Genomic DNA, 27,938 nt, shown 5'->3' with positions numbered 1-27,938 from the left:
GCATTTTGTTTATGGTTGTTGTTGTTGTTTAAGCCAAAATTACCGTTAAACACATCCCACAGATCTTGCCATCAGAAGGTGAATGGCGTACCTGGACTCATTGCCAAACAATACCAATTTCCACATTTCGGTTCCCCGGGACATCCGTTGGTTGCACAACACCACTCATTTATCACACCGTTGAAAAGTGCGTGTGTGCAACTGCTTTTTCATGATATTCCATGGAATGCATGCCTCGATAAACTGTGCTAGTGCTCACTCACTAACTTATTGATTCCCCAAAAGCTCTCGTCACATTTGGGATCTTTCGTGTGAAGGAAGAGTACATACGTGTTCTGTCTTGCAGTCGTTCCCAAGGTTGTAATTCCTCTTGAGGTGATTTTGCATGGTCTGTCAGATCAAAGTCAGATCAAAGGTCAGCGCTAGTGTTTCCTATAGTCTTCTGCTTCACAAAGACATTCCCCACAGTGTATTTGGAGATGGCTAGAGCGCTTTAATTTATCCTGATGAGGTACCCATTTTCCAATAGGCGATACTCATTCCTCCTTAGTTCTCCATAAAGTCCTTTCTCTGAAACTTGATGTTCTGAAACAAAGCACTGACATTGTTCCCTGACTATTTATACTGTCTGCTTATGATAATTTACAATTACAAAAGTCAGTTGCACATTTGGGGCAATGATCACAACTGGGAAATGGGGTTCCGTGACCTTTGGTAGGTGGTGTAAATAACAGTCATTCGAGAACATTGGATAAATATACATAGTACGTTGGATTCACAGCATGCCTCGGTAAGTACTCAAGTGGGAACACCAAACGGTCAAACTAATTACCAGAAAATACATTTCGGTTCAAGCCAGCCTGTGCTCCGCCATCATAGCTTGAGCAGCAACATATGCTGTAATTAGACAGACATTCCCATTTTTCCTGTCCCTATTCTCGACCACTACGCGCTCCACCCCTCCCTCCAGTCCCACCACTTCTGTTTCTCCTCCCCCTCCCCCAAACTCATTCTCTCCATCTTCATTCCCCTGTGACCTCCATTGGCCTTCACATGATAGAGGTTTCTCAGACAATGCACTTCTTGCTCCATCTCATGTAAAACGAAATGGGGGAAATACGATGATCGGATTAAATAATTACTTTCAATAATTGACCTCTTTGGCCCCAATCTGTTCCCATATTGATGGAGCAGAGGTTTAGCTTGACAGAGAAATGAAAGATCCTTTATCCATCGCTGTACAAGAAACCACACTTGTCCCAGTTGGCCGAAAGACAGGAAATTTCATCGAACTTCAACTACATCACAAATCTATGCCATTTTGCCACTCAGAGGCATTGCTCCTTTGAAAGAGGAGAAAAGGGGAGAAAGAAATACCACTGTGTCCTTGCTCCTTTGTAATTGCCAATTACAACAGGCATCTGGGAATCGGACACAATTATAAGCTTTGTTCGCAGCGTTACCTTTATTACAAGGGATATTATTAAGACGGGGTTAAAACTTCAGTCCGACAACCAACCTGTGTCATCTTCATCATTGTCATCATCATGTACCATGCCCTACATATGCAGAGTGTCGGTGCTGCCGAATAAGTCACTAGGCTACAATCCTGGTCGTGTCACCACTCCAACTCAGCAAGTCAGAGCAGGAATTTTGATGTATTGCATGGTGGTGGCGATAGCTTGCTTACTCTTCACAAAAGACACCATGGGATCTTTAACGTCCAGCATGATCACACAAAGGTAATCAAAACTCAAAAGTGTTAATTTGAATACAATATTAATTTATTACTATTAGCCTCATTTGTTAAGAACCTAAATAATAATCAAACATGATAAATAAATAGCATCCTGGGATTAATGTATGAAATAAGGGGAAGGGAGGTGTCTTCATCGAGCGTTATGTAATATGTAGACGGTGTCTGTTGAAGTGTTACGAGCGTTACATAGGGTGGGAAATTCTCCACATCAGATTTGGGCAAAAAATGCGTTTTGTAATTTTTGAATGGCCCCATAGTGGAAAAAGATGAAATAAAGTAATAAAAAGTAACAAATCTGATGCAACAAATCTGGTCAGTGTATAATCTGCAGAGGCCTACAAACTTAATGTGTTAGGCCCACCAGAAAACCAAGATGGCGGCCATATCATTTTGTGTCGGTGCTATATGGTGGGTGGACTAAAACGACAGATGTGGGTGTGGTCCGGCAGCTGGCCGACCACTGGGTGCACATTTCAAAACCCGACCCCCAACAAGAACACCACCACCACAAACAACAACAACAATAACAACAACTTCTTTTTTTTTATTACCTGTTACCGAAGTCCTAAGATTGTATTTAATAAAAGTGTGTTAAACCAGAAACAAATTTATACAAATGTGCTTATACACCATCTGCAGTAGGTGTCCTGTTGAGGTATCAATGCTCAGATAGTGGTCATAACACATGGCGGCACCATTAAAGCTGTGGACCTACAGAAACAAACCATATGATGTAACCGGCATCAAACGTGGCATATATTTCTTTCAGCATTAGTGGGATAACTCAGTTGGGAGTGAGATTGCCATTTAAATGTCTCATCGTGGTTTGAACCCATCAAGGTCAGACTTAACTATGTAGTGTCATCAGCAGAGCAATGCAGCTTGGAGCACATGACTGGGAGGAGCTTCAATGCAGAAGGAGGTCATTAGACCTATGGAGTTAGTGTAATGGTTGACAACCTATGGTTTTAATGTTGTGCATAAAGCAGGGGAGCAGCACATACTATTTTTAGGTCTTTGGTATTACTCAGCTGGGATGGGGTTCGAATCGCTGACCTCTCAGACTCAGGCTCAGAGCAGATGCTCTAACCATTATGCCACTGAGTCTGGTAGGCCTGTTGAGGATTGTGGAAGATAAAAATCCGATACCATCTTTCAAAACGTGTAGGTCACTTTACGCCGATTTCCTTGGCAATTTATCTGTTTGGCGTTAGCTGTATAATTATCACTCGCTGCAAAAGATGGGAGTGCTGGGATGCGGATGTAGCACAGGCATGATGGTTCAAATGGCTTCCTCTTGTGTAAAAGTTTCCTTGCATTTAATCGCCAGGTTATGACGTGAGCACTACGCACTCCTGCCACCAAGTTCACCTGCTGCTGAAGGTACAGAGCGTCTGACGTCGGCACATCAGGCAACGCTTGGTCAGTCGCTCCTCGCTGCTCAATGCCTGCTGCAGGATCAGCCTGGCCCTGCCGCCCATTGCTGCGGCCCTGGCTGGCTGGATTGTTAGCCGGAGGGTCAGAGCCGGCCTCCTGCATTCCAACTCCCCGACTGTGCAAACGAGAAAGAAAATCAAATTATTTAATGGGAATAGTTTCATGATGTAATGGCAGATTGAATCAAGCGGTACACCAGCGAGTACACATCAACAAAGGAAAAATAGAATCGGACACAACTCTTCTGAAAATCTGATGCTTTAACCAAACAAAAAGTAAATGAAAACACACCAGGCCTGTAACAATACTCTACTACGTCTTTCATGGCCCCAATTATTCCCACCTTCTTATGGGATTGGCAGAGGAAGGCTTTTGGCGCAAGTCTTTCACGATCCGGCTGGCCAGGCCTGACATTCGACAAAAGGTGGCAGGAATATGGAATTTGTTTAGGGTGCTGGCGATAACTCACATACTCTTCATGAAATACACCACGGGAATGTCCACCAACACATGCTGGTAGAATGGACACCCGGCTTAACGCTCATCTGACGGAGGACATTGCGGGGCAATGACAGCCTGTGGTCAGGTCAGAAAGTGAACCCAGGGTAGCCACACAGCTCAAAGGTATGTGCAGCACTACCTCTGCACCATCCTGTCAAACCTTTTGGGTAAGAGATCACATGAAAAATCTTTCCACATGGCATGTTTCAACTTCAGTGTTTTTCAATTCCTTAATGACACATAAAAGTAAACAGGACAACACGCATGAGAAATACCTGAGAAAACATTACTTCATATTGAATCAATGGAAGAAGTGTAGTGAGCAAATCGTTCACAAATACAGTATTTAATCCACAGTGCGATATGGTGAGGATATGTCCGAACATTGAAAGGAGAAGGTACATTATTTAAAACCACAACTTTGATTGCGGCTTCCTGTCACGTCTTCAGCCACTAAGTGGTTAATTGTAGTCACATCTCGCAAAGTTGAGTCCAAGCCTGAGCCAAAAGATAAAATCTGTACTCAGTACTCCTGGGATGAGAGTTCACAATATGGTGAATAATACTGAGAATGAACATTTAAGATTTGTACAGATTTCTATCTGGAATTGACTTTTTCCCACCTCATGGGGTCGGTCGGGGAGCCTGACGTTTGATCACCAACCTGACGGCTGGTCCCACCAGCCTGACGTTCGACCAAGTATAGTTTAGGACAGGAATTTGTAATTTGTTCAGAATGCCGGTGATAGCTTGCCTAGTCTTGGTGAAGGACACTAATGCTGGTGGACAGGACGCCCAGTATAATGTCCATTTGAGGGACAGCACACACATTGATGCATTGCCCTACCTGTGAAACACCTGGATGAGGACCCGGGCAAGACAGCTCAGAGACAACTATGCGTGCCTCTTGGTTATCCTGCCAGCCATAGGATCTGTACACATTAGTCAAAATCAGAGCAGGACATTTGGTTGACTAGTTAAAGACTTGTTTCTTTCTTCGCTAACTAGCGTCCATGACTGCTCACTTCCTCGCCAAACCGCATTTGTCAAAACGTGGTGAGAATGCCAAACATCCCACAACACGAGTTCAGAGAGGCCCTTGTCCTGCAGTGGACAGAAATATGCTAGTTATTGGTTTATAGTTTTCCTTTTCTTAGTCCAAAATAATTACTTAACTGCAATAATGAACAACAAATCATTGACATGTAATGAAATCAATGAACGCCAAAAAATGGTCTTGTCATCCTAAAAGTTGCATTTTGAGAGTGGCAAAATAATATTCTGGTTTACGGTACCGTGAAATGGGGTGAATAGGGACAGCAAGGTGAATAGGGACACAAACTGAAAAAAAGTTCGGAAACGTTTTTCGCTGAAAATTGATAACCACACTGATTTGTTGATATTTGGGTTGAAAGTGTTCTCTTGTTTTTTTAAAAAGCAACTTATAGTCCCTATTAACCCCATATATGGGTTAAATAGGATTTTTATGGCTGTCCCTATTCACCCCGTTTTACAGGTCAATAGGGACAGTCACTAATACAAAAAAATAATAATCAAGAAACATTCCTGAGTTTCCAACTTATTGCTAAATTGATAGCTCAGATGGATGCACATAATATGCACCCATAATATAAACCAGGGTGCCAATGAAAAAAAATATGGGATAAAAAGTTTCTCCAAACTGTCCCTATTTCTTGATTGTTATTTTTTTGTATTAGTGACTGTCCCTATTTACCCGTAAAACGGGGTGAATAGGGACAGCCATAAAAATCCTATTTATTCCTATTTAACCCATATATGGGGTTAATAGGGACTATAAGTTGCTTTTTAAAAAAACAAGAGAACACTTTCAACCCAAATATCAACAAATCAGTATGGTTATCAATTTTCAGCGAAAAAAGTTTCCGAACTGTTTTTCAGTTTGTGTCCCTATTCACCCCATTTTACGGTAACTAAAAGGCTAACTTATCATGACGTAGTGTCCTAAAAGATGAACGCATACAGGTATTTGGTCTGTAAGTTGTAACGAGTTGTAACAAATTAAATAATAACAATAGTAATTATTATTGAACATATTTAGAATATATGATACTAATAGTGGCCTAGAGGTACACACACTCACCTCTGAGCCCTCTAGCATGGGTTCAAATCTCGGCCAATCGATAAATCGATATCCTGGGTGGTGTATCGTAGCCATTCAACAACGTGTGTGCCGCCCTTCGCCATTCGTCCCTCAGATGGACTTTAGACCGAGCGACCCATCTTCCGGCATTAGTTAGTGGACGCCAAAGATCCCACGGTGTCCTTCATGAAGAGTAGGTGAGCTATCGGCGGCACCGTGAAAAAAAATCCAAATTCCTGCCCTGACTTCCTGTGTCAGACCATGTCAGAGTCGTCTGTCCAGGAATGTAACCCCAGCCAAGACTGCTTTCACAGAACTAACGCTGTGTATAGAGCATGGCACATGATGATGATGATGATGATGATTATTATAGCCAGGAAATTACTTTTCATTTAAGTCTGTAATGCCTTGCATCCAAATTTAGAACTTTGAATTGGAAAAGTCAAAGCAAACAAAACTAAAGCTCAGAGCTGCCTTTAAAATTGAATTCAGATGGATCGCATCAACATCTGGAGGAAGAGAACTGTAAAAAAGGGTAGTTAGCACTTGCTATCTTTAACAGTATTACCCAATTGCTTTACCAACCAAGCACTTTAAGCAGCACCACACAATCAAATTGATGTAATAAACAAAATGTGAACGGTAGTACCAAGCCAGCAAGATCCTCAAATCACTCGTGATTTCTACGCATCCTCTGCTTCCACCACCAAAAACGGGACATTAAGAGCCAGTTATCATATCTCCTCAATACCCGTGCACATTGCAGTGGTCTTTTGTTATGTATGCAAAAATACCGTGATTATCTGAATTTTACCTCTCCCCTCCTCCACATTGTGCATACATGACCCATACAGATGTTAAGCCTGGTGCTTGCTTTACGGTTAAGGTTGCTGGCTTGAGATCTCAGGGTCCAGAGTTCAACCCCTGTCATGCTGTTGAATTAACGCCAGGGGGGTTGACTCAGCCTGTCATCCTTCAGAGGTTGGCAAAATGAGTATCAGATGACTGGTGTTGGCTTAGCGGTTAGGGTGCCGGCTTGGGATCCTCGGATCCTGGGTTCGAATCCCGATCGATCGCTGAATTAACGCCAGGAGGGTTGACTCAGCCTGTCATCCTTCCGAGGTCGGCATATTGAGTACCAGCTTGCTGGGATGAATGATCCCGGTGTGTACCCCGGTTTAGAATAGGTACACCGTATCCCTGCGCATCGTAAGAGGCGACTAAGGGTTGGCGTCAGGAAGGGCATCCGGCCATAAAGACATTGCCTCAAACAGGGAACCATGATTGTCATGGGGCCCGCAAGGCTAACCCCCACACTAGCGGGGAAAATGGCCTTAAAACGATCATTCATATTCATTCATTCATTCATTCATTCATTTATATATATATATATGTTAGAATTGACTTGATTTCTGCCCTGATATTATTTGACTCGAAACTGTCGTGTGGCATTGCAAGGAACATGATCAAGCACACCATCCTTTTGGATATCTCCTCTATGACATATTAATCGGAATGTGTCATCCACTCAAACTTGCTCATCAAACAGTCAAATGTACCACACCCTTGATAGAGCATCGGTGCTGACAAAGCATTACTTGGGCAAAGGTAATGCTGCGTAGCTTTCCGTTGCCTTCCCGACAATCAATCAAGGCAGGAATTTGGAATTTGTTCAGCTGTGCCGGTAATAATTTGCCTACTCTTCGACAAAGACACTCAGGGTTCTGTAATGTCGACCAACGGCCAATGCCAGCAGACGGATCCTCTGGTTAAATGTCCTTCTAATGGATGGTGCACACATTGAAGCCTCGCCCTGTGTATGAAACACCAGGGTGACAGTTTATAGCTCGGTGGAGATTCAAACACAGGCTAGACAGCTCGGAGGTGAGTGTGCAATGTGAATCGCTCTAAGACATCCTGCCAGCTCTCTCAAACTTGCCACAGTGGATGTTATCACAAAATCCACAGTATATTGTGGAAATAGATTAATATTCCTTGGCAGTTACTGCCATATCCAACCAGATTCTAATTTCCTGCCTCTTGATTATTTGGTCAAAGACTGCTGCAGCTGACCATGGCAGTGCCAGGAGAAAGACCAACATCCCCTACAGTCAAGGGCGACAGATAGCACCACCCTCCAAAGTATAAACAGTGCAATGAAAACTACTAATGCAATCGCTTCTTAGAATCATAAAAACGAGAAACTGCAATCAGAAGAGTGTGAACCTCCGCCAGGCTGAACAGTTTACGTTTTGTATCCACTGATGGATAGGCCAGATCTAGAACCGGATCTGGAACCAAAATCTAATCGGCTTGTTCTTGTCACCTAACCAACTCATCCACCAAGTTTAGTCATAACTCGTCCATAACTTTTTTTAAATATCATGTTAGGTATATCGCTTTTCACCCGATCCCTCAATGGTGAAGAATCACTTAAAAATTAAATAATTATCATATCCGAATCCATATTCAGATCTTCACCAAAATCGAATCGATTCTTCCTTGTCACACAACCAACCTGTCCACCAAGTTTCGTCCACATCCATCCATAAGTTTTGAGATATCTTGCTATGTATCGTTTTTGGCCCTATATCTCTCAATGGTGAAGAATCACTTAAAAATTAAATAATTCTCATATCCGAATCCATATTCAGATCTTCACCAAAATCGAATCTGTTCTTCCTCGTCACACAACCAACCTGTCCACCAAGTTTCGTCCATATCCATCCATAAGTTTTGAGATATCCCGCTATGTATAGTTTTTGGCCCTATATCTCTCAATGGTGAAGAATCACTTAAAAATGAAATAATTCTCATATCCGAATCCATATTCAGATCTTCACCAAAATCGAATCTGTTCTTCCTTGTCACACAACCAACCTGTCCACCAAGTTTCGTCCACATCCATCCATAAGTTTTGAGATATCCCGCTATGTATAGTTTTTGGCCCTATATCTCTCAATGGTGAAGAATCACTTAAAAATGAAATAATTCTCATATCCGAATCCATATTCAGATCTTCACCAAAATCGAATCTGTTCTTCCTCGTCACACAACCAACCTGTCCACCAAGTTTCGTCCACATCCATCCATAAGTTTTGAGATATCTTGCTATGTATCGTTTTTGGCCCTATCTCTCAATGGTAAAGAATCACAAAAAAAAATTCTCGTAGCCGGATCCGAATCCGGATCTTCAGCAAAAAAATGTAATTGATATAATACTCCATTAATCTTACATCTAACTAGTTATTCCCACTGGGAAGCACCATCGGGCAACTATGACTGTGTGTGGATGGTTACCAATGCTGATAACTTAACCTGGACATATCACGACTCGATCGCAGATTGCTGCTAAAGCAGCCCTCAACCATGGCAGGAATTTAGAATTTGGTTAGAGCGCTGATGCACAATGCCATACTCTTTTCAAAAGGTATTGTCAGATGTTTAAAACCCACAAGGGAATGCTACCAGAGGGATCACTGAGACGAATCGTCGACTGTGAGGTGTATGGCGTGGCATACTCATTGAAGCAAAGGGTCTGCCTGCTGGGCCCCAGGATGACCATTTTAGTCCTGTTGGGAATCAAACCCAGACTAAACCGCTCAAAGATGAGTAGGCAACCTCAGAGCTATCGTACCATTATCCAATAACTGCACCAAAAAACAAAAACAGAAAAAAAATACAAATGTGTTGAACATAAAAATAAAATAGAATGTCACTTTTTATCTTCATAAACTTGAATGTATAAAATTGTGAATTTTATTTTGGATTTTAAAACTTTTTTCGTCTTGAATTTATGACAATTAAAGAGAATACTTGAGTCTTGAATAATACCTGTAAAGAACTGGCAGGAGATAGCTGAGAAGTATGCGCATTCAGCTCTGAGCTGTTTAGTTGAGGTTCGAATCTCGCCCGAGCTATAAACGGTCATTCTGGGGTTATAAATGTGCGCACCGTCCATCAGATGGACATTAAGCTGGAGAACTTGTCTACAAGCACTGCTCATTGGTGGACATTAACAGTCCCACAGATGTCATTCATGAAAAGATTACTCATCGCCGGACACTGAAACAAGTTTCAAATTCCTGCCACCTTCAGTCGAGTATCCTGAGACAGAGAGACAATCTGTCCAGGGACAGATAGAGACAGTCCGTCCAGGGACAGAGAGACAATCTGTCCAGGGACAGATAGAGACAGTCTGTCCAGGGACAGAGAGACAATCTCTCCAGGATTTCTTTTTTTGGATGCAAAGTCGAGCCTCGTGGAGCAGTAAGAGCATAGAATGGATCGGGATCTAACAGAACAAAAGGAACAGTATAAAGAGAGGGGGGAAACAGTACAGCAGGGATGAGGGACAAAATAGAGGGAGAGTTTAAAAAAAAAACAAGGAAAGTGGGGAAAAATAAGTTTCTCGAGTTGTCGTGAACACCCCAGCTCTGTACAGAGTACGGACCTCGATGGTAACACCTCGAATCCATATCACGGTGAGTAAATTCAGCATGCTCTGGTTCAAACTCCTGAATGCTGGAGCCAAAGCTAGATGCATGATGTGAATTTTTTTTTTTTTAAAGAACCTAACTGTGAGCTACTTGACTGCCAAAGTTAAGGTGGAGCTCCCTAAAGTAAACGAATCGTGTTTACATTTACACACCTGACTGTATAATGGGTGAGGCACGGGTGTGGAATTTGTTGTTGTTGTTGACTTAGCGACATGAGTCCGGGCGGTTGTTACCCCACTCTGGACAATCCCGTTTGGCCAGCAATCAGAATGCACTCAAAGGCTTTCCAAACACTGGAGATGGAAAATATGTTTTTGCAAACAGAAAAGGCACAACCACAATGGCGGTACAGTGCACCAACGGTTAAATATGCCTAGTATTATAGAAAAACTATGTTGGTATTCACAACTTGGCATTTCGTTATAAACCGAATGCCCCAATTGGATAGTCCATACCCCATAAATTAATCGGCTGATGAACTCCTATATTATTACTTTGGAAAGAAATCTACCATCACAAAGCTTTCAAACTTGTCTGTAAGAACAAAACAGAATCGAGTATCAAGGAAACTACCACATGGTACTCCCCGCAGCATTTCTGTGGCTGACAATAGCACAAAGCTTTGAGTTGATTTTCTCCTTTGACTGCATTAACATCTTTCTAAGCAACCCCATGATCCTTCCTGTGACCCTTCGCACACCCTGAGCATCAAAGAGGGGTTACCAATGCCAGTTCAGCTTCTAACAATACAAAAGGCCCATCAAGGTTATAGCTAGCAAACAAAGCAAAGTCTTATTAAAAAAAGAAAGAACAAACCTGAAAAAGGCAATGCGAACCTACAATGAAGTCACATGGGCAAGGTGAATACGCAGCGAAATCATGCGACTCGTAGGATCTTGATCTTATCGTGCCGGCACAATGTTCCAACACAAAGGGAGGATGAGAATAAAGAACCCTTGGTTTCCATCTTGGAAAGTTTTATTTCACTCATAGCTGATGAATGAAAATAATAATAGTTGCACATTCTTGCATAGACTTCTCCAGCATAATGTAAATAATCTTACTGTAATTCACCAAATGTCTGTCTGTCCGTCCGTCCGTTCCCAGGTACCGCAAAAACGGCTGAACCGATCGCAACGAAATTTTGGGTGGGTAATCCTGGGACCCCCTTGAGTAAAATAGGCTATATTGTTTTTCCAATTTTTTTCCCAATTTTCACATTTTCCAGTTTTTCCAAACCCCCTGGAGTAAAATAGGCTATATTGTTTTTCCAATTTTTTCCCAATTTTCCAATTTTCCAAACCCCCTGGAGTAAAATAGGCTATATTGTTTTTCCAATTTTTCCCCAATTTTCCAATTTTCCAAACCCCCTGGAGTAAAATAGGCTATATTGTTTTTCCAATTTTCCAATTTTCAAGTTTTTCCAAACACAATGGAATAATATTTACCAATATGAACAATGATGTGGCATTTATTGAAATTCTACAAATACTGTTTAGATTTTGATGATTTGCATGTGATATGATTTAACGGATGTTTATATAAATCGTTTAAAATAAAATAAAAGTCTTCAATTTCTGATATTTTGCCTTTTAATTTGGGCCTCCCAATTGAAGCCCCGCCCATACCGTTGCCAGTCAATCAAATTGGGTTTTTAAGGAGGAACTCCACTCAAAACTGCAATTCTGAATAGGATTGCTAAAGAGGAGCATCGATTGGTCAGTGTGTTTGTAGACAGCAGGCCAAATGGCTAAGCTAACTTTGTATCTCGAGAATGCCTGATAGGTTAATAGCCAATTATTGAAAACATAGGCATGTGTATTAGGTGCAGTGGTGGTTTGTTGATGAAGACATTGGATTGACATTCTTCAGATGTGGGTTCAAATCCAGCAAGAGGAAGCAGTATTAAGGATTTGGATTATATGCTTTAGGAAGTCTCGTCTCAAAACTGCCACATTGGTTGTAAAAACCACATCGGGCTCGTAAAGAAAAATCACAATTAGATTGTTCGTTGAAACCTAGTTGGCTGTCTAACGACTTTCAAGGGAGGGACAATGTCATTTCCCCACCTGGTCTGCCGTCTGGGCATCACGTGATGGGATTTGTATGTGATGCTAGTGCACTCATTATGGTTGACTCTCATTCCATTCCCTTGTTACAGGAGACTGCTCTGAATGCCAATGTGGTCAACCTTTCTCCTACATATGGAACTAAACAATATCTATACACTGAACAGCAATAGAAGCGTCACTTCATAAAAATAATTCCTGAACATTTCCCATAGAAATATCAATGCATTTCGTTTAGATATCTCGTTATTTACATTAGTCTGTATCTAAATTTAATCCTAACTACCGACAGTGGTGCACACGTGGATAAAAACAGGTCACCAAAACGCAGGCAAAAAAACGACCATGGTACAAAGTCGTGCATGATTCCCATGGAAATCAAAATGCACGTGCGTCTCCTTGTGACTTTCCCTATAAAAGGCACCCCAAAACGTGTGTTCATCATTCGTGTTTCGATGCCAGCGCCATGCCCAGACTTACGAGGATTCAGAGAGACCAGGCTATTGGAAGATTGCATGCTGGACAGACTGCACGAATGGTTGCCAATGCTTCCATGCCAACGTGAGAACCATCTACAGGTTCCAGGAACGATACCAGGCCACCAACAGCACCGATGACCGCCCACGCAGTGGCAGACCGAGGGTAACAACACCACGACAGGATCGACAGATTGTGTGTCATCACATCCAAGATCGCTTTACTAGGGCTACAGAAACTGCAAGACAAACAGTTGGAACCCACCAGAGACACATTAGTGGTGATACAGTCCGTCGACGTTTGAAGAACAGGGATGTCCGTTGTCACAGGCCGTATCGTGGCCCCATTCTTACAGCTCGACACTGCCGTGACCGACTACAGTGGGCCACACAGCATCAAAATTGGCGTTACCAGCAGTGGAGAACCGTTTTTTCTCAGACGAAAGCCGATACTGTGTTTCCACGGCAGATGGCAGAGTGAGAGTTTGGCGTAGACGTGGGGAACGCTACTCAGATGACCGTGTGATGGAAAGACTCGTGGGGTGGTCCAAACATCATGGTATGGGGTGCTATTGCTCTCAATCACAAAGTCGGTCCTGTGGTGTTCCAGAATATTGGTCCAGGAAGAGGCAATGGTGTCACAGCTGCCAGCTACATCGATCAAGTCCTCAGACCTCACGTTGTGCCACATTTTGGACGTCACGGAAATCATGTCTTCCAGCAGGACAACGCCCGTGCCCACACTGCCAGAGCAACAAGGGACTTCCTGCAACAGAATGGCATCCAAACCATGCACTGGCCTGCGCTCAGCCCCGATTTAAACCCGATAGAGCACTTGTGGGACGAGGTTCAAAGACGACTGAATGACGTTCGACCAAGGCCGACAACTGCAGCTCAACTCAGTCAGGCGTTTCTCAGAGTGTGGGCCCAAGTGACAAATGCCTTCATCAACCGATTAATCCACTCCATGTACAGACGATGTATGGCTGTCATCAACGCTCACGGGGGTCACACAAGATACAGACATCACGGAAATGACCTCCCTTGTTCTCACCTGGTCTTGTGTTTTTCTTATTCAGAACATTTCACATTATTGTTTGAACTGTGGTGACCATACCTGTGATGTTTCATGTTGATCCTAAATCTCAATTCGTGTTGATCATGACTTGAAAATAAAGACTCCAAAATATTGATTCTGACTGACGTTTCTTTTGCTGTTCAGTATATATATATAAAAGAAAGTTTTTGTTTGTTTGTTTGTTTGTTTGTTTGTCTGCACGCGCTAATCTCCTGAATGGTGAAAGATAGGAGGAAACCTCGAAAACAAAAAATGTCAGGATGGGCCCCGGGAAGGTTATAGGCTAGGTGGCGAGGCCGGTCGAGGCCGCCTCAGCCGGGCTGGGCCCATTTCGCAATTAAAAGCTGAGCTGAATTATAGTAGTCAATCTTCTATGGCCACGAGTAAAAGCTGAATTATAGTAGTAAATTCATTCAAAAAGAACTAAAAATGTCGGGACGGGCCCCGGGAAGGTTATAGGCTAGCGGGTGAGGCCGGTCGAGGCCGCCTCGGCTGGGCTGGGCCCATTTCACAATTAAAAGCCGAGCTGAATTATCGTAGTCAATCTTCTATGGCCGTGAGTAAAAGCTGAATTATAGTAGTAAATCTTCTACGGCCATGAGTAAAAGCTGAATTATAGTAGTAAATTCATTCAAAAAGAACCAAAAATGTCGGGATGGGCCCCGGGAAGGTTTTAGGCTAGGTGGCGAGGCCGGTCGAGGCCGCTTCAGCTGGGCTGGGTCCATTTCGCAATTAAAAGCTGAACTGAATTATAGTAGTCAATCTTCTATGGCCGTGAGTAAAAGCTGAATTATAGTAGTAAATTCATTCAAAAAGAACCCGGGCAAAGCCGGGTGCATTCGGCTAGTATGTATATATATATATATATATATATATCTTCTATCTTCTATAAATATATATATAAAAGAAAGTTTTTGTTTGTTTGTTTGTTTGTCTGCACACGCTAATCTCCTGAACGGTGAAAGATAGGAGGAAACCTCTGAAACAAAAAATATCGGGACGGGCCCTGGGAAGGTTATAGGCTAGGTGGCAAGGCCTGTCGAGGCCGCTTCGGCCGGGCTGGGCCGATTTTGCAATAAATCTTCTTCTTCTTTCAAAATTCTCTTGAAGTACAACTTATGCACTTAATAGGAATATCTGACCGATTGCAACACATGCTTTCAAAATTCTCTCTCGCGGGGTCTGACAGAAGAAAGAACAAGGAATCGTTGAGCACTAACTGATACTGGGCTCGAGTCAGACCTATGTACAGAAGATTAAATTAATTCAAAAAGAACCCGGGCAACGCCGGGTGCATTCGGCTAGTATACAATAAAGCTCTCAGGATTTATCACCGAAACACAACTATTTTTCGTTTCTTCGTATATCCTATCCATGCAGCCCATTCCACACTGTCCCATGTCCCACAGTTACTTGCTCTCCAGTTATTGTAAAGCTGACGAGTTCATTGAAAATGAAACAATGTCCAACTGCTTGTTTTACCTGCGACGTGTCACATGTCTACAAGAGCTCTGCCTGATTGTTGTTGTTGTTGTTGTGGTTCTTGTTGAGGCCGATTTTTGAAATGTGCACTCATTGGTCAGACAGCTGCCAGACTCCACCCACATTTATCGCTTGACTCCACCCACCATGGTACCCAGCCAAAATAATATGGCTGCCATCTTGGTTTCATGGTGGGCCTAAGACAACATGCCTGTAGGCCTCTGCTGTTTATACACTCCCTGGGTTTGTTCATTGTTGCATTACATTTCCATTGGTTTGTTTGAGTCTAGTGTTATACTCACGATGAGGGTCCCCAAAAGATCCGATCATATGTCGAATAAAAATTATGAGCAAGTTTTATATGTATTACGTTAGGGTTAGTAGTAACACGTTGATATCATGGATATATCGAGCACACTGGAATTCTGAACAATATAATTATGCTGAAAAGTGTGCTGGCATATAAAATCAGGATATGTCCAACAGTTAAGTATAGTACACGGTATAAAGCAAACGAACACAACTAGGAATTTCACGAAAGAAGTTCGAAATTGAAAGAGGTGGATTTGGGGTGTTTTAACAGGGGTAGAAAAGATCAAGGCTTTGGGTGGAGGAAGATATGAGATGGCGGTGAACAGCTGTTTTAAATACCTGGAGCGAGGAGAGGGATTGAAGAGAGTGTGGGAGTTTGATCCAGAGGCGGGAGAAAAGAGGAATGAAGGAGTAAAGGTGAGCAGAGTCTTGATTTTGGCAGTTTAACCGGAAGAGGGTTGCTGGCAGATCTTGTGCATCCTGCAGGAATATTTGGCAGATAGAGCACAGACAGGGCTGGGGGAGCTAAGCCAGAGAGGAGTCGGTAGAAGACAGAAAGACCGCCAACCTGCCTGCGGTGAGCGAGTGATAGGCCCTCAGAATCAGCTTCATCACGGTAGATTCCAATGATTCTGAATGCTTTGGTTTCAACCGCGTGAAGCCGAGCTAGGTGTGAGGCAGGAGCACCAGCCCAGAGGGGAGAGCAATATTCCATTGAGCTGCGGATGAAAGCTTTGAATGTAGTGAGGAGCTCAGAATTGCCCAGAAAGGACGTCGCATGATGCAGGATGCCGAGTCGGTGACTAGCTTTGGAGGCCAGCATAGAAATGTGGTTTTCCCAAGAAAGATCATAGCAGATAGTGAGACCCAAAAGCTTGAGTGACAGAACTTCTTCGAGAGGATTGTTAAGGAAGTAGATGGGAGCGTTTTCCAGACGGTCTTTTCGGAGAGACACAGTGAGAGTGTGAGATTTGTCAGGATTGAAAGACATGTTCCACTTGTTTGACCAGTTTGTAATTTTGTCCAGGTCTGCAGAGAGTGAAGAGGCTGCTGCCTGCTTATCTGAGGGTTGAATATGGAGCGGCAGAGAGTGGAGTCATCAGCAAAGAGATTGAGAGGATGTCCCAGAGAGTCGGAGAGATCATTAATGAAGATTAGAAAAAGCACAGGGCCCAGAACACTGCCTTGATGAACTCCAGCCTGAACATGAAGAGGAGATGAGAGAAATCCATTCAGGGCCACACGCTGATTGCGACGAGAAAGGAAGTCGGCAAGCCATGCGTGAAGGTTTCCATCGATACCATAGGAGAAGAGTTTGGTAAGCAGAGCGGGGTGCCAGACCGTATCGAAGGCACGAGATATGTTAATGGAGATCATAGCATTGGTCCCAAACATTGGTTTTGGACTCTGATTTCCTGTTTGGCATTGAGGACCTCCATCCATTGTTGAGACAGCAGAAGCAACATGTCCAGAGTAGAGTGACCTGGTCTGAATCCAAATTGATGATCCGAGATCAAGCCATTGGAGAAGAGGAAGGATTTGATATCAGAAGCGATGATGGATTCCATGACGTTGCTGATTATTGGGAGCAGGCTGAATGGTCTGTAGATGCAAGGATCTGTTTTTGCACATTTTTTGTGTAAAGCGGTAATGTTGGCTGATTTCCAAGCAGATGGCAGATGACCTGGAGCAAAAGAGATGGTGAAGAGAAAAGAGAGAGGGTGCGATAGAGCAGCAGAGCAGGATTTCAGGACCCGTGGCCTGATGCAGTCTGGTCCAGTTGGAGAATCAGAGTCGAGGTTTGACAGAAACTTCTCCACCTTGTCAGGAGAGAAAGACATGGAGTCCAGGAGCAGCTGGGTTTTACTGGGTACGGTGGGTACAGAGAGAGACGGGTTTGGGACACAAAATTTTGAGGCAAACACAGAGTTGAGGCATTCAGCATTTTCACGTGCAGTGTCAGCTGTGTAGCCATTTGAGGTAAGGGAGGGGATGGCAGGGAACAAACGCCAAAAACAGATTTGACCAGACTCCACCAGGATTTGGAGGTGGGGGACAGGTTTGAGAGTTCAGTCTTGAGAGTAGAGAGATATTGTTTCCTTGCTCTCCTGAGGGTAGACACACACTTGTTCCGAGCTTTGCGAAAGGAACTGAAATTGCCTTCAGTTGGATTTGCCTTCCATGAGGCGAAGGCAAGTTGTTTCAGGGCAACTGCCTCACCACACGATTCAGTGTACCATGGACGGGAGGAAGGGTATGACAACTGAAGATGAGATGGGATGAATCTGTGCATGAGAGAGAGCAATTTACTTTGGAAGAATTCCCAGGATGAGTTGATGTCAGAGGCAGTAGAGATGGGAGACCAGTCCAGATAATTGATGCCTGCTTGAAGACCATGCCAGTCGGCCTGAGTTTTTTCTTTACGGGATTTTGCCTGCCACAAAGCCGACGAGGCCACTCAAGGTGGGGCTACGCAAAGGAAATAAAGTATAGCTATTAGACAGAAAGGAGTAATGTATTGACATTCCTCTTGAATTGAGATAGGTTGGGGTAGAGGGGAAAGCAATATGCAGGTAAACTGTTCGAGAGGAGTGCAGTACAGGGGGAAAAAACTAGAAGAATACCTCATAGTCTTACACCTCGGGACAGATATAGTGTATGAATGGGAAAAAAACTGCCAAATGTGTAGAGCAACTGAAAATATGCACAGGTGAACAACCTGTGAAAGACCCTCAGAGCACATTCCATGATAATATCGATAGAACAAGGAAGCAACAGAGCGGCGGACTGAAAGAGGTTCCAGGGATTATGCCAACTCCTGTCCCACCAGAATGGCAGCGCGTCGCTGGATTCTGTCAAGAAGAGATAGGTGACAGGCTGTGGCACCAGCCCAAATATGGCACTGATACTCTATAAAAGGTCGTATAGTGGCCTTGTATAGATGGAGAATAACAGCTTGAGGAAGGTATTGCCGAGCACGAAATAAGCAGCCAAGGCACTGGGGGGGTCTTATAGCGATACGAGAGATGTACTTTTCCCAGCTGAGGTTTGCGCTGTTGTCCAATCCAAGCAGACGGATGAGTGAAATGCCAGGCATGTCAACACTGAGGAGGTTCTCTGACAATGGCCAGAGAGATGTCCACTTTAACAAGCAAATGATCAGATGAACCGATTGGAGCAGAAGAAGAATTGCAGACATTTGCAGGGAAGTTAGTCATAGCCTAGTCTAGAAGAGAAGATGCTCCATTGACTGAGATCCGGGTCGGGAAATTGACAGATTGTGTCAGTCCCAGTGAGTCGCAGAAGTCCTTTGCTGAGGAGCCATGGCTGGTGCGAGATGTACCCACACACAGCCAGCTGGCATGATGACAATTGAAATCACCACATATGAGAAAGAGAGAGTTGGGATGAGTAGATAGAAGTTGGTCCATGTTGTCAGACAGCGAGATGTAAATGGAGATGGAAGGGGAGCATCGGATATAGGACAGGGGAGGGGTGGGAGGGGTAGGGTAAGATAAGGGGGGAGAGGGGGAAAGCTGTTGATAGTGTGTCAGAGATTGCAGAAGAGCTAGGAGAAAGGGAAGGATGAGGAGAACAAAAGGTTTGATGGTGATGGGATGAGGCACAGTGAGGCATTGTTTGAGGGGGTGGGCAGAGCGGAGTAGAAGGTTAGAGCTATTAGACAGAAAGAAATATGAGTTGGAATGGAGATGAAGCGGGAAGAGGCAGCTTTGAGGAGGAGGGCGGAGAGGAGAGAATTGGAGAAACATGGTAGTGGGGGAAGATTTGAAGGGGAGGGGTGAGGAGGGAGTTTTGAAGGGGAGGGGTGAGGAGGGAGTTTTGGAGGGGAGGGGTGAGGGGGGAGTTTTGAAGGGGAGGGGTGAGGAAGACGTTGGAAGCATGACACATGGTAAAGCAATGCAAGTATTGACTGATAAGAGACACCAGAAATAGCAATAATGGACATGATGAGTGTGATGGACAATGAAGGAAAATAGTAATCAGAGGCAATCATATTAAATGGATAAGGAATGCAAATGAGATACCAATAATACATATTTTGGAGAGCAATGTGGCAAAGAGGTAGGAATAGCAAGCACGCCAGAGGGGGTTGAAGATAAGAGGGAGAATCAAACAATTATAATTTTAAAGATACTAGCCCTATAAGACCTGTCGCTTCAATGACAGGAATACCAATATTTGCATGAAGAGGAGTGCGAATACTGTTGAATAAAAAAAAAAACTGTTGTTGTTAATGGGAAAAATAAAATTAGGCAGTATATAGATACTGGCCTCGCTAAACACTTGCTTTGCTGATGGGAATATTAAAAGAGGTGGAAGAGGGAAAGAGGGGAGGAGAGAGAGAGTGGAGGAGAGAGGGAGGGATGGAGGGTAGTGAGAGAGGGCTGAGAGAGAAAGAGGAGGAGGAGAGAGAAGGGTGGGAGTGAGAGAGAGTGAGAGTGAGAGTGAGAGTGAGAGTGAGAGTGAGAGTGAGAGGTTGCAAGTCGCAAATTGGCGTTTAGTGTTTCCCCACGTACGTGCGCCAATACACAAACCTTCCTTCGTCTATTTATTATTATTATTATTATTATTATTATTATCTATATAATAATAATAGCATAAGGACTCGACTTTGTTATCCCTTTTACGCCGCACCCAGTGACCCGATGCCCACGGCACTAATGGATTTACGATCTACGAACCGCGCTCTTTGTTTATCACGTACAGCCATACTCGAAAAATCTGAATTAGCCGACGTTGGGGCCCAAAAGCATCCGATTAACTGCCGATACGACGCCATCTTATGACGCCATCGTATTGGCGTCTGCTGGGCAAAGGCGAAGCAAGCCGTCCGCTGATTGGACAGGCGAAAGCAAGCCATCCACTGAGTGGACAATCCAGAGCATGCATTTGTGCCGGTGTCGGCGATCGTTGTTCATATAGGCACTCTTCATTCTCATCTTTCTTCCTAACTCTTACTCGGACAAGCAAATCCCCTATGCCATCCATAATGGTACACTCTATCCACACACCACATCCTCCCTTCCGTGGATGTTATACGGGTTTCGGCTAGTTATTATTATTTTCATTAAAGCCTTCCTGTGAGTTCCCTGAATCCATCATCATTGGTTTCATTGAAATCCATTAATCTGATATCAAGTTATAGCATGACAGACAGACAGACACGGCTCCTTTTATAATGTAGCTTTTGATGAAAATTAAAAAATTTAAAATTGAAAAATTAACTGTTTTTTATTTACCATTTTAAAATTAGCATATCACAAGCAAAGGTATCCATCCACAGTGATGGGAAAAGGTTAACTTAATCCATCAATTTAAATTATTTAATGGACCTTAAAAAGGTTAATTGTGCTTCACTTTCAGTTTCACGAGGAGCCAAAGCTCTGAGCTTCTTATACCACCCACCACAAAATGGTGGTGCAACATCAGGCGGTGGAGGTTGAATTTGACTTTAAAAAGGGCAAATTATAGCTATTTTAAATTGTGTGCTCCTCCATGAATATCTGTATTAAATCTACTTTAATCCAGATGTTCATGTTGATTTTAAAGATTACTGGAACGGACAATGAAGTGACTGTCTATATTGCTTCAAGAAAAGTAAAATGAAATTGCAAAATAAACAATGCAGCTTTTCAAAAACAGCGCGGGAAGCGGCCGCCATAACGGGAGACAGGTGAACGCACAGACAGACACCACGGTTCGCAATATTCATATACATACATACATATATAGATACAGTATGTATATGTATATATATATATATATATATATATATATACATATATATATATATATATATATATATATATATATATATATATATATATATATATATACATATATATATATATATATATATATATATACATATATATATAAATAAAAGATTATAATCCCTGAGGAAGTTAAAAACTGACTTTAATTTCTTATCAAAAATGGGAGAAAGTTTCTAATTGGTGGAGGCTGAGCACACATAAGAAAGTAAGGGAAAAAACTAAACTCACTATTAAAAGGATGGATTCAGTTGATGTGTGCCAGGGTGTGGTAGAGAACTGAAAAGGTGAATTGAGAGGACACTGGGTTGAGGATACGGTGAGAAGGCATGGATGGGGCACCACAGAGAGGGACGGGCCAGGGCCTGTCCTTACCTGCTGCCTGAGAAGCATAAATTACCTAATGACATAAGTGGCAGAGTGCTGTTCTTTGTGCCAAAACATGGCGTGGATGGGACGACAATGGCTCCTGACCACACTGATGTAGTTTGCCTGAGCATTGCTTCCACTTCATTGACATGCGCTAGTGTCACTTACAATTCAAAACGCCAATCACAGACACTTACAGGTATGGTGTGGTCAGAGAATGAACGCTCCTCATGGTAACATATTCACTTGCCAAATGAGCAGGAGCATTTGCAAAGCAGAATAAAGGCAAATTTGTCAACATTGCCAATTGCCTTGATAGAGTCATTAAGTCTTCAAAACATTTGTGGGTATGAACACATAAAACATAGTTCTCTGCATATACTGTAGGTGCAAAAACAAAAATAAAGTTTGTAATTAATACACCCCTAAAATTGCCTGATGTTGAACTTAAAATTATTTGTTGCTACAATCTGTCCTTATATTCATCTTACAGAGAAAAACATCAGCATTACTGGGTTTTGAGATAAACAAATCAGTAAGGTTCTAACTTAAGCCTCAGTAAAAATGGCGTATAGCTTACAAAACTTCAGAATAAAGGTGCTTTATATAAATGAATATTAGATGTTATTTGGCCAAGCGCTACTGTGATGTAAACCTTTAACAGGATCTAAGAATAATTTTCATTCAGTTGCACAAGTTCAGCTGTAGTTTTGCAATGAGCTAAGCAGTAGCAGAACCATTATTAGGCTGTCCCCCAGGCAGCAAGAGATAGGGTCCTGCAATCAATTCTGGGTGTGTGTGTGTGTGTGTGTGTGTGTGTGTGTGTGTGTGTGTGTGTGTGTGTGTGTGTGGTTGTTATCTCCAAATGCGGGTTTCAGAAGATGGAACGGAACCCTCCCAAGTCTCGGTGTATCTCCGTGTGTGTGTGTGTGTGTGTGTGTGTGTGTGTGTGTGTGTGTGTGTGTGTGGTTGTTATCTCCAAATGCGGGTTTCAGAAGATGGAACGGAACCCTCCCAAGTCTCGGTGTATCTCCCTTCGTGTGTGTGTGTGTGTGTGTGTGTGTGTGTGTGTGTGTGTGTGTGTGTGTGTGTGTGTGTGTGTGTGTGTGTGTCCATGCCATCATTTTTTTACCATTTGAGCTTTTGTCAACCAATTTTCAACAAAGTTTTATGATGAGAATATGGAGAAGACAAATGAATCATTTTGTCAAAAGGTCAAAGGTTAGCATCACCTACAAACATCAATTTTCATCCAATTGACCTGAAATTTCAATTTACCATTTGAGTTTTGTCATTACATTTTGAACAAAGCTTTATCTATCTATAATTCCAGTAATCTCTGTCTGTCTGTCTGTACGTCTGTTTGTCTGTGACCGCTGTTTCTCGACAACCACGGGTCCGATATACTTTTAACTTGCCAGGTATATTGCTGGGGACCCGAGGATGTGCCTTTTCAAGGTTTCATATTAATCGGACAATTACTTACCGAGCTATGTCCAAAAAACGATTCAACCAATCAGAGAGCAGCGAACGATCGCGTGTGCCGAACGTGGCGGACACACTCTGCCTCGGATGGCACATTTGAGAGCGTATTCATTTATTTCACGTTTGCAAACTATGTTGGCGCTATGTTGGCGTTAAACGATGTTTTAAAACTAATAAAAACGAATTTGCGATTCATTCGCTTTCCTGCGCGTTTGTGTACGCGATGGCGATTTCTTTACCAAACTCCGGAAGCCGTTCGCTTTGGACCGAACCATTGCATGTAAATAGAGGGGGGGGATTGTCACCACTCGCAAGCCGTTCGCTTTGGACCAAACCATTTCATGTAAATAGAGGGGGGGGATATAATTTTAGATATATATATATAGTACGGGCATGCCCTAGTTATGAGAAAATGGAGAAGGCAAATAAATAATTTAGTCAAAAGGTCAAAGGTCAGTGTCACATAAAATCATCAATTTTCATACAATTGACCTGAAATTTTAAGAATTTGCATATTGGGTCACTGAATTGGTTCACCAATTAAAAGCTAAAAGCCGATTTATTTTAGATCAAAAGGTCAAAGGTCTCATGGTTGCATAAAATAATCAATTTATATTTTGCATGTTTTTAGCTGTTTTCGTCATGTTTAGCATAATTATGGAAGTAGAAGACGTCTGAACACAAAGCGGATGAGGACAGGACATGCTTTGCATTTAAGATGCTTTCTAGTTTATGTATTGTTTGCATTTTTAGATTGATAATAGATTGGAGCTTGGCCATAAATTATACAGTGCAGGACAAAGACATTAGTAGATATCAGTGTACTTTTATGTGAATTACAAGGACATTGGTAGACAATGAAGACAAATTAGGATATGGGATTTGAACCTGGGGTGCCAAGCATAATGAGCCATGGGTTCAAGGAAACCACCAAACAGGCCAACCCTCTGTTGCACATAGCAACACACAACCCTTATGATGCCTGTAGAAGTACTCAATACCCCAACTTGTGAAACTTCAGTTCATTAAAGGTACAATTTTTTTCTGAGAGACTAAGTTATGTTTTTTGACTCCATGCTATTTAATAACAATAACTAACACAAGTACAGATACATTCAAAGTACACCGCCCCCCATGCCAAATAAATAAAAAAACAACATCCTCCAACGCGGCATTACAGGGGCACCGCCGGCGCCCGGCGATACCGCCGAGCAGCACATAGAGACAGTATTTGGAGGGAGATGTGTATAATAATTGATTGATTAATTGCATAATTAAAATCAATAAGCAATAATCGTAAAATAAATTATTAATCAATTGGCTCGTAGCATACCTAAACCACCTGTGTTTCATCCGAAGCTGTAACTTTTTGAAAATTAATTAAATAAGTCATTAATCGAATTTTTTTTGATTGATTAATCAATAAATAATTAATCCATTAATTGATTAATCAAGAAATAAATACCCGTTACAGGCAAATCACTTGGTCATTGTCATGTCCAAATATCAGCTTCCGAGCTCAAAAGGTGCCTGAGATATTGCCCAGATGAGAAAGGAAATAAAGAAGTACTTAATTCATCGATAATAATTAAGTAACTTATCAATTATTTGATTAATCAAAAAACAAAAAATAACGTTTTTGCCAAAGCACTTGCTCACTATTGTGCCAAATTTTCAGATTCCTTGCTCAAAGGATAGCTGAGATATCGACCCAGACAAACAAACAAGAAAACAACCGGAGTGAAAACTGAGTACTCCCTTTCAGCGTGCGTCATCACCGGGTTGCCAAGCCCCCTTCGGTGCCCGCCGATGACGTCATGCAGCGTCTGGAGATGGCATAGGAAAGGAGCGGTGTACAATAAACTGGCATTTGTTTCCAAGCCAACAAAACGAAGATGACAATGGTATGTCCAATAGATACCACCAACCCACACTCTAACTGAATTCATAGGCCGGTATCTATATAGTCCCTAATAGAAAAAGACAGGAGAAAAAGAAAAAGACAGGAGAGTTAATAAGCAAGAAATAAAGTAGAAAGAGGGAGATAAACATGTGAAACTTGAGCAAACATAAAAGTAGAAACATAAATACATAATACACACACACATATATATATAAGGAGCGTTTAAGCATATATATGATTACATATATGATACAAGACACACACATATATAAGTTAATCTAACCCAGTTTAATCCGGAAATCTCGCTGTCCGACCAAAACATCCAGGGATAGATTTCCGCCATTCATTTTATCCCTCTCATCCGCAAAATCGTTTATCCGACAATGTCACTAATCTGACATTGGGTGCTGGGAACAAAGTAGTCCGGATTAACAAGGACTGACTGTATGTATGTATATATATTGTTGCGGATATGGGATTTGCATCCATCCATATCCGCTTGTAAATACTCCCCTATTTCCTCAATACTTCCCAACTATCCCCAATCCCCCATTCCCCATTCCCTAGTCCCATTTTCTGTAAACAACACTCTGTAGACCCGACCTCCCCCTATTTCCCCCATTAAATGTCGTGCCCAGGTCCACCGCATCTCATGTAAGACAACTATAGGACATCTTGCTAGTTATTCTTAGTCTATGTCAGTTAAGGACTCGTTTCCATGAATTCTGACCCTTCGTTGCACCAGAATGTGATTGTATGGCACCGTTAGGAAGTTTAGGACCTCCCAATACCTCCCCGCAGCTCTTCCTCACGGTTCAGCAACAACAACAACAACAACAGCAACGGCAGCGGCGGGCGCGGGGAGTGCGCGTCCTCACTCCGGCTTGGTTGGTAGGGGGTGTTGGGAGGGCACCAGGCCTTCCCAACGAGCCGCCATCGAACATGTGCTCGACGGGGTTACCAAATAGGGGCTCCCTGTCAGCTCCTCGTCAAGGGCGGAGCCCGGTAACCCCCGCACCCAATGGAAGCGGCGGACCGGCCCCAGTGGGGCGGAGCCAACCAGCCGAGGGCGTGTCACTCCCCGCTGAGCATGCGCAGGGAGAGGGAGGTGACGTCAGATGCGCGCTGAGCTTGAAGCAAGAGAGACGTCCCTTCCGAGCGCTGTGACACCTCCCTGCATCTCTTGGACCGTGCTTGATCCTGTCCCCGAGCCAAGGTGCACCTTGTGCTATCAACCTACCTGTCGATTCCTGCCATCAATCCCTGTGTAAGTCTACCTTGTTCCGTTTGTCTGTGGTCTGTCTGGGCTAAGATAAGACTGTAATTAAGTGCCCATCTCTTCTGTGTCTTTACCTCACTACCTTGTAATCTACCCCCTTTTCTCCACCACTGTAATTATACCCTCCTCTGGAGGTCTTGAGAACTGTACCCCTTGCGTCGTTTCATCTATCCCAGTCGTTGTGTCCTTTCCATCATTGATTTAGCATAGCGCGATTTGGTCATCGTCTGGGTGGAATCGGGGTCTAGTCGGGGAATAACTGTTCGGTCGCGGCAATACCACCGCTCGGTAAATAACATCTAAACCGCGTCCGTAACAATTGGTGTCGAGGAGTGGGATTCGAGGCCCGAACCAAATTTAAAAAAAAACATCTAGGAAAAAAATTTGGTCAAAATTATAAAGTACCGAAATTTGCTTTTGTTTTACAAAAACCCGAATTTTGAAAGTCGCGCTATGGCAGATCAAGACGGCTGGGTTCCGGTAGAGGAGAGTGAGGCAGGGTCGATCCAGGACCAAATTGAGGGACATGAGGAGCGCGAAGCAGTGAGGGTGGCAGGTTCGCAAAATGGCGTCCTCACGCACGAGGTTACGGGCGCGCAAAATGGCGCCTCGCAGATGGCTACGGCGACCGCGCCCGCGACCGTAGCAGCGCCGCTGGTGGATTTGAACCTTTTTTTTATACAAATGAAGGCCCTTATGGACAAGAATGGAGAAGAATTGGAAAGCAGAATGATGGGGGTAATGAGGGACGGAGCGAGGGCTCAGAGTGAGCAATTGGGGGTAATGGGGAACCGGATGGATGCTCAGAGTGAGCAAATGAGGGCTCAGAGTGAGCAAATGAGGGCTGATAGTGAGCGATTGGGGGGCGAAATGGGGGGCAAAATGGGAGAAATGGGGGAACGGCTAGAAGCTAAATTAGAGGGGTTAGACAATGGGATAGAAGGGGTGAAACATGGGTTAACGGGGGTAGAAAACAGAATGGCCGCTCAAGAGAATCAAATGGAAGGGATGAAAAAGGGGTTAGAGGGGTTAGAAAACAGTATGGAAGGCAAATTGAGGGACATGAGGGACCAAGCGGAAAGGGAAGTTAAAAAAAATGGGGCAGGAGATAGAGGGGGTCAGAATGGGGGTAGAAACTAAATTGGATGCTCACAGGGAGGAAATGGAGCAGATGAGGGTGGCATCTGGGCAGGAGATGCAAGTGATGGGAGAGGAGATCAGAAGAGGTGTGAGTGAGGAGGTCGGAGGAGTGCGCGAGGAGGTGAGGCACTGTGAGGAGCGCATGGAGAAGGAGGTGAGAAAGGGGACTGTAAAATTGCAAGGTGGTATAGAGGAGTTGACGCTGGGAGTAGAACAACTGACAGTGGGACAA

General features: G+C 43.2%; 1 protein-coding gene across 7 annotated transcripts in view; it reads right to left on the bottom strand.

Annotated features, from left to right (window-relative positions):
- LOC137412870 (forkhead box protein P1) overlaps positions 1-27,938 on the bottom strand; it is a 350,911-nt gene that overhangs the window by 246,717 nt on the left and 76,256 nt on the right. For 5 of the 7 annotated variants that reach the window (XM_078767672.1, XM_078767688.1, XM_078767684.1 and 2 more), the window contains one exon: positions 3,131-3,311. In XM_078767672.1, the coding sequence (XP_078623798.1) occupies positions 3,131-3,298 (168 nt within the window). In that variant the 5' untranslated portion in view covers positions 3,299-3,311. Of the gene's footprint in view, positions 1-3,130; positions 3,312-11,134; positions 11,165-21,761; positions 22,104-27,938 lie in introns of those variants that run through there. The other 2 variants (XM_078767677.1, XM_078767681.1) reach the window with 2 other exon arrangements.

Source organism: Myxine glutinosa, chromosome 1, assembly GCF_964187855.1.
Source record: "Myxine glutinosa chromosome 1, kmMyxGlut1.1, whole genome shotgun sequence".
NCBI classification, from domain to species: domain Eukaryota; kingdom Metazoa; phylum Chordata; class Myxini; order Myxiniformes; family Myxinidae; genus Myxine; species Myxine glutinosa.
The sequence above is the reverse complement of the archived record's forward strand: the minus strand, read 5'-3'. Positions and strand labels throughout refer to the sequence as shown.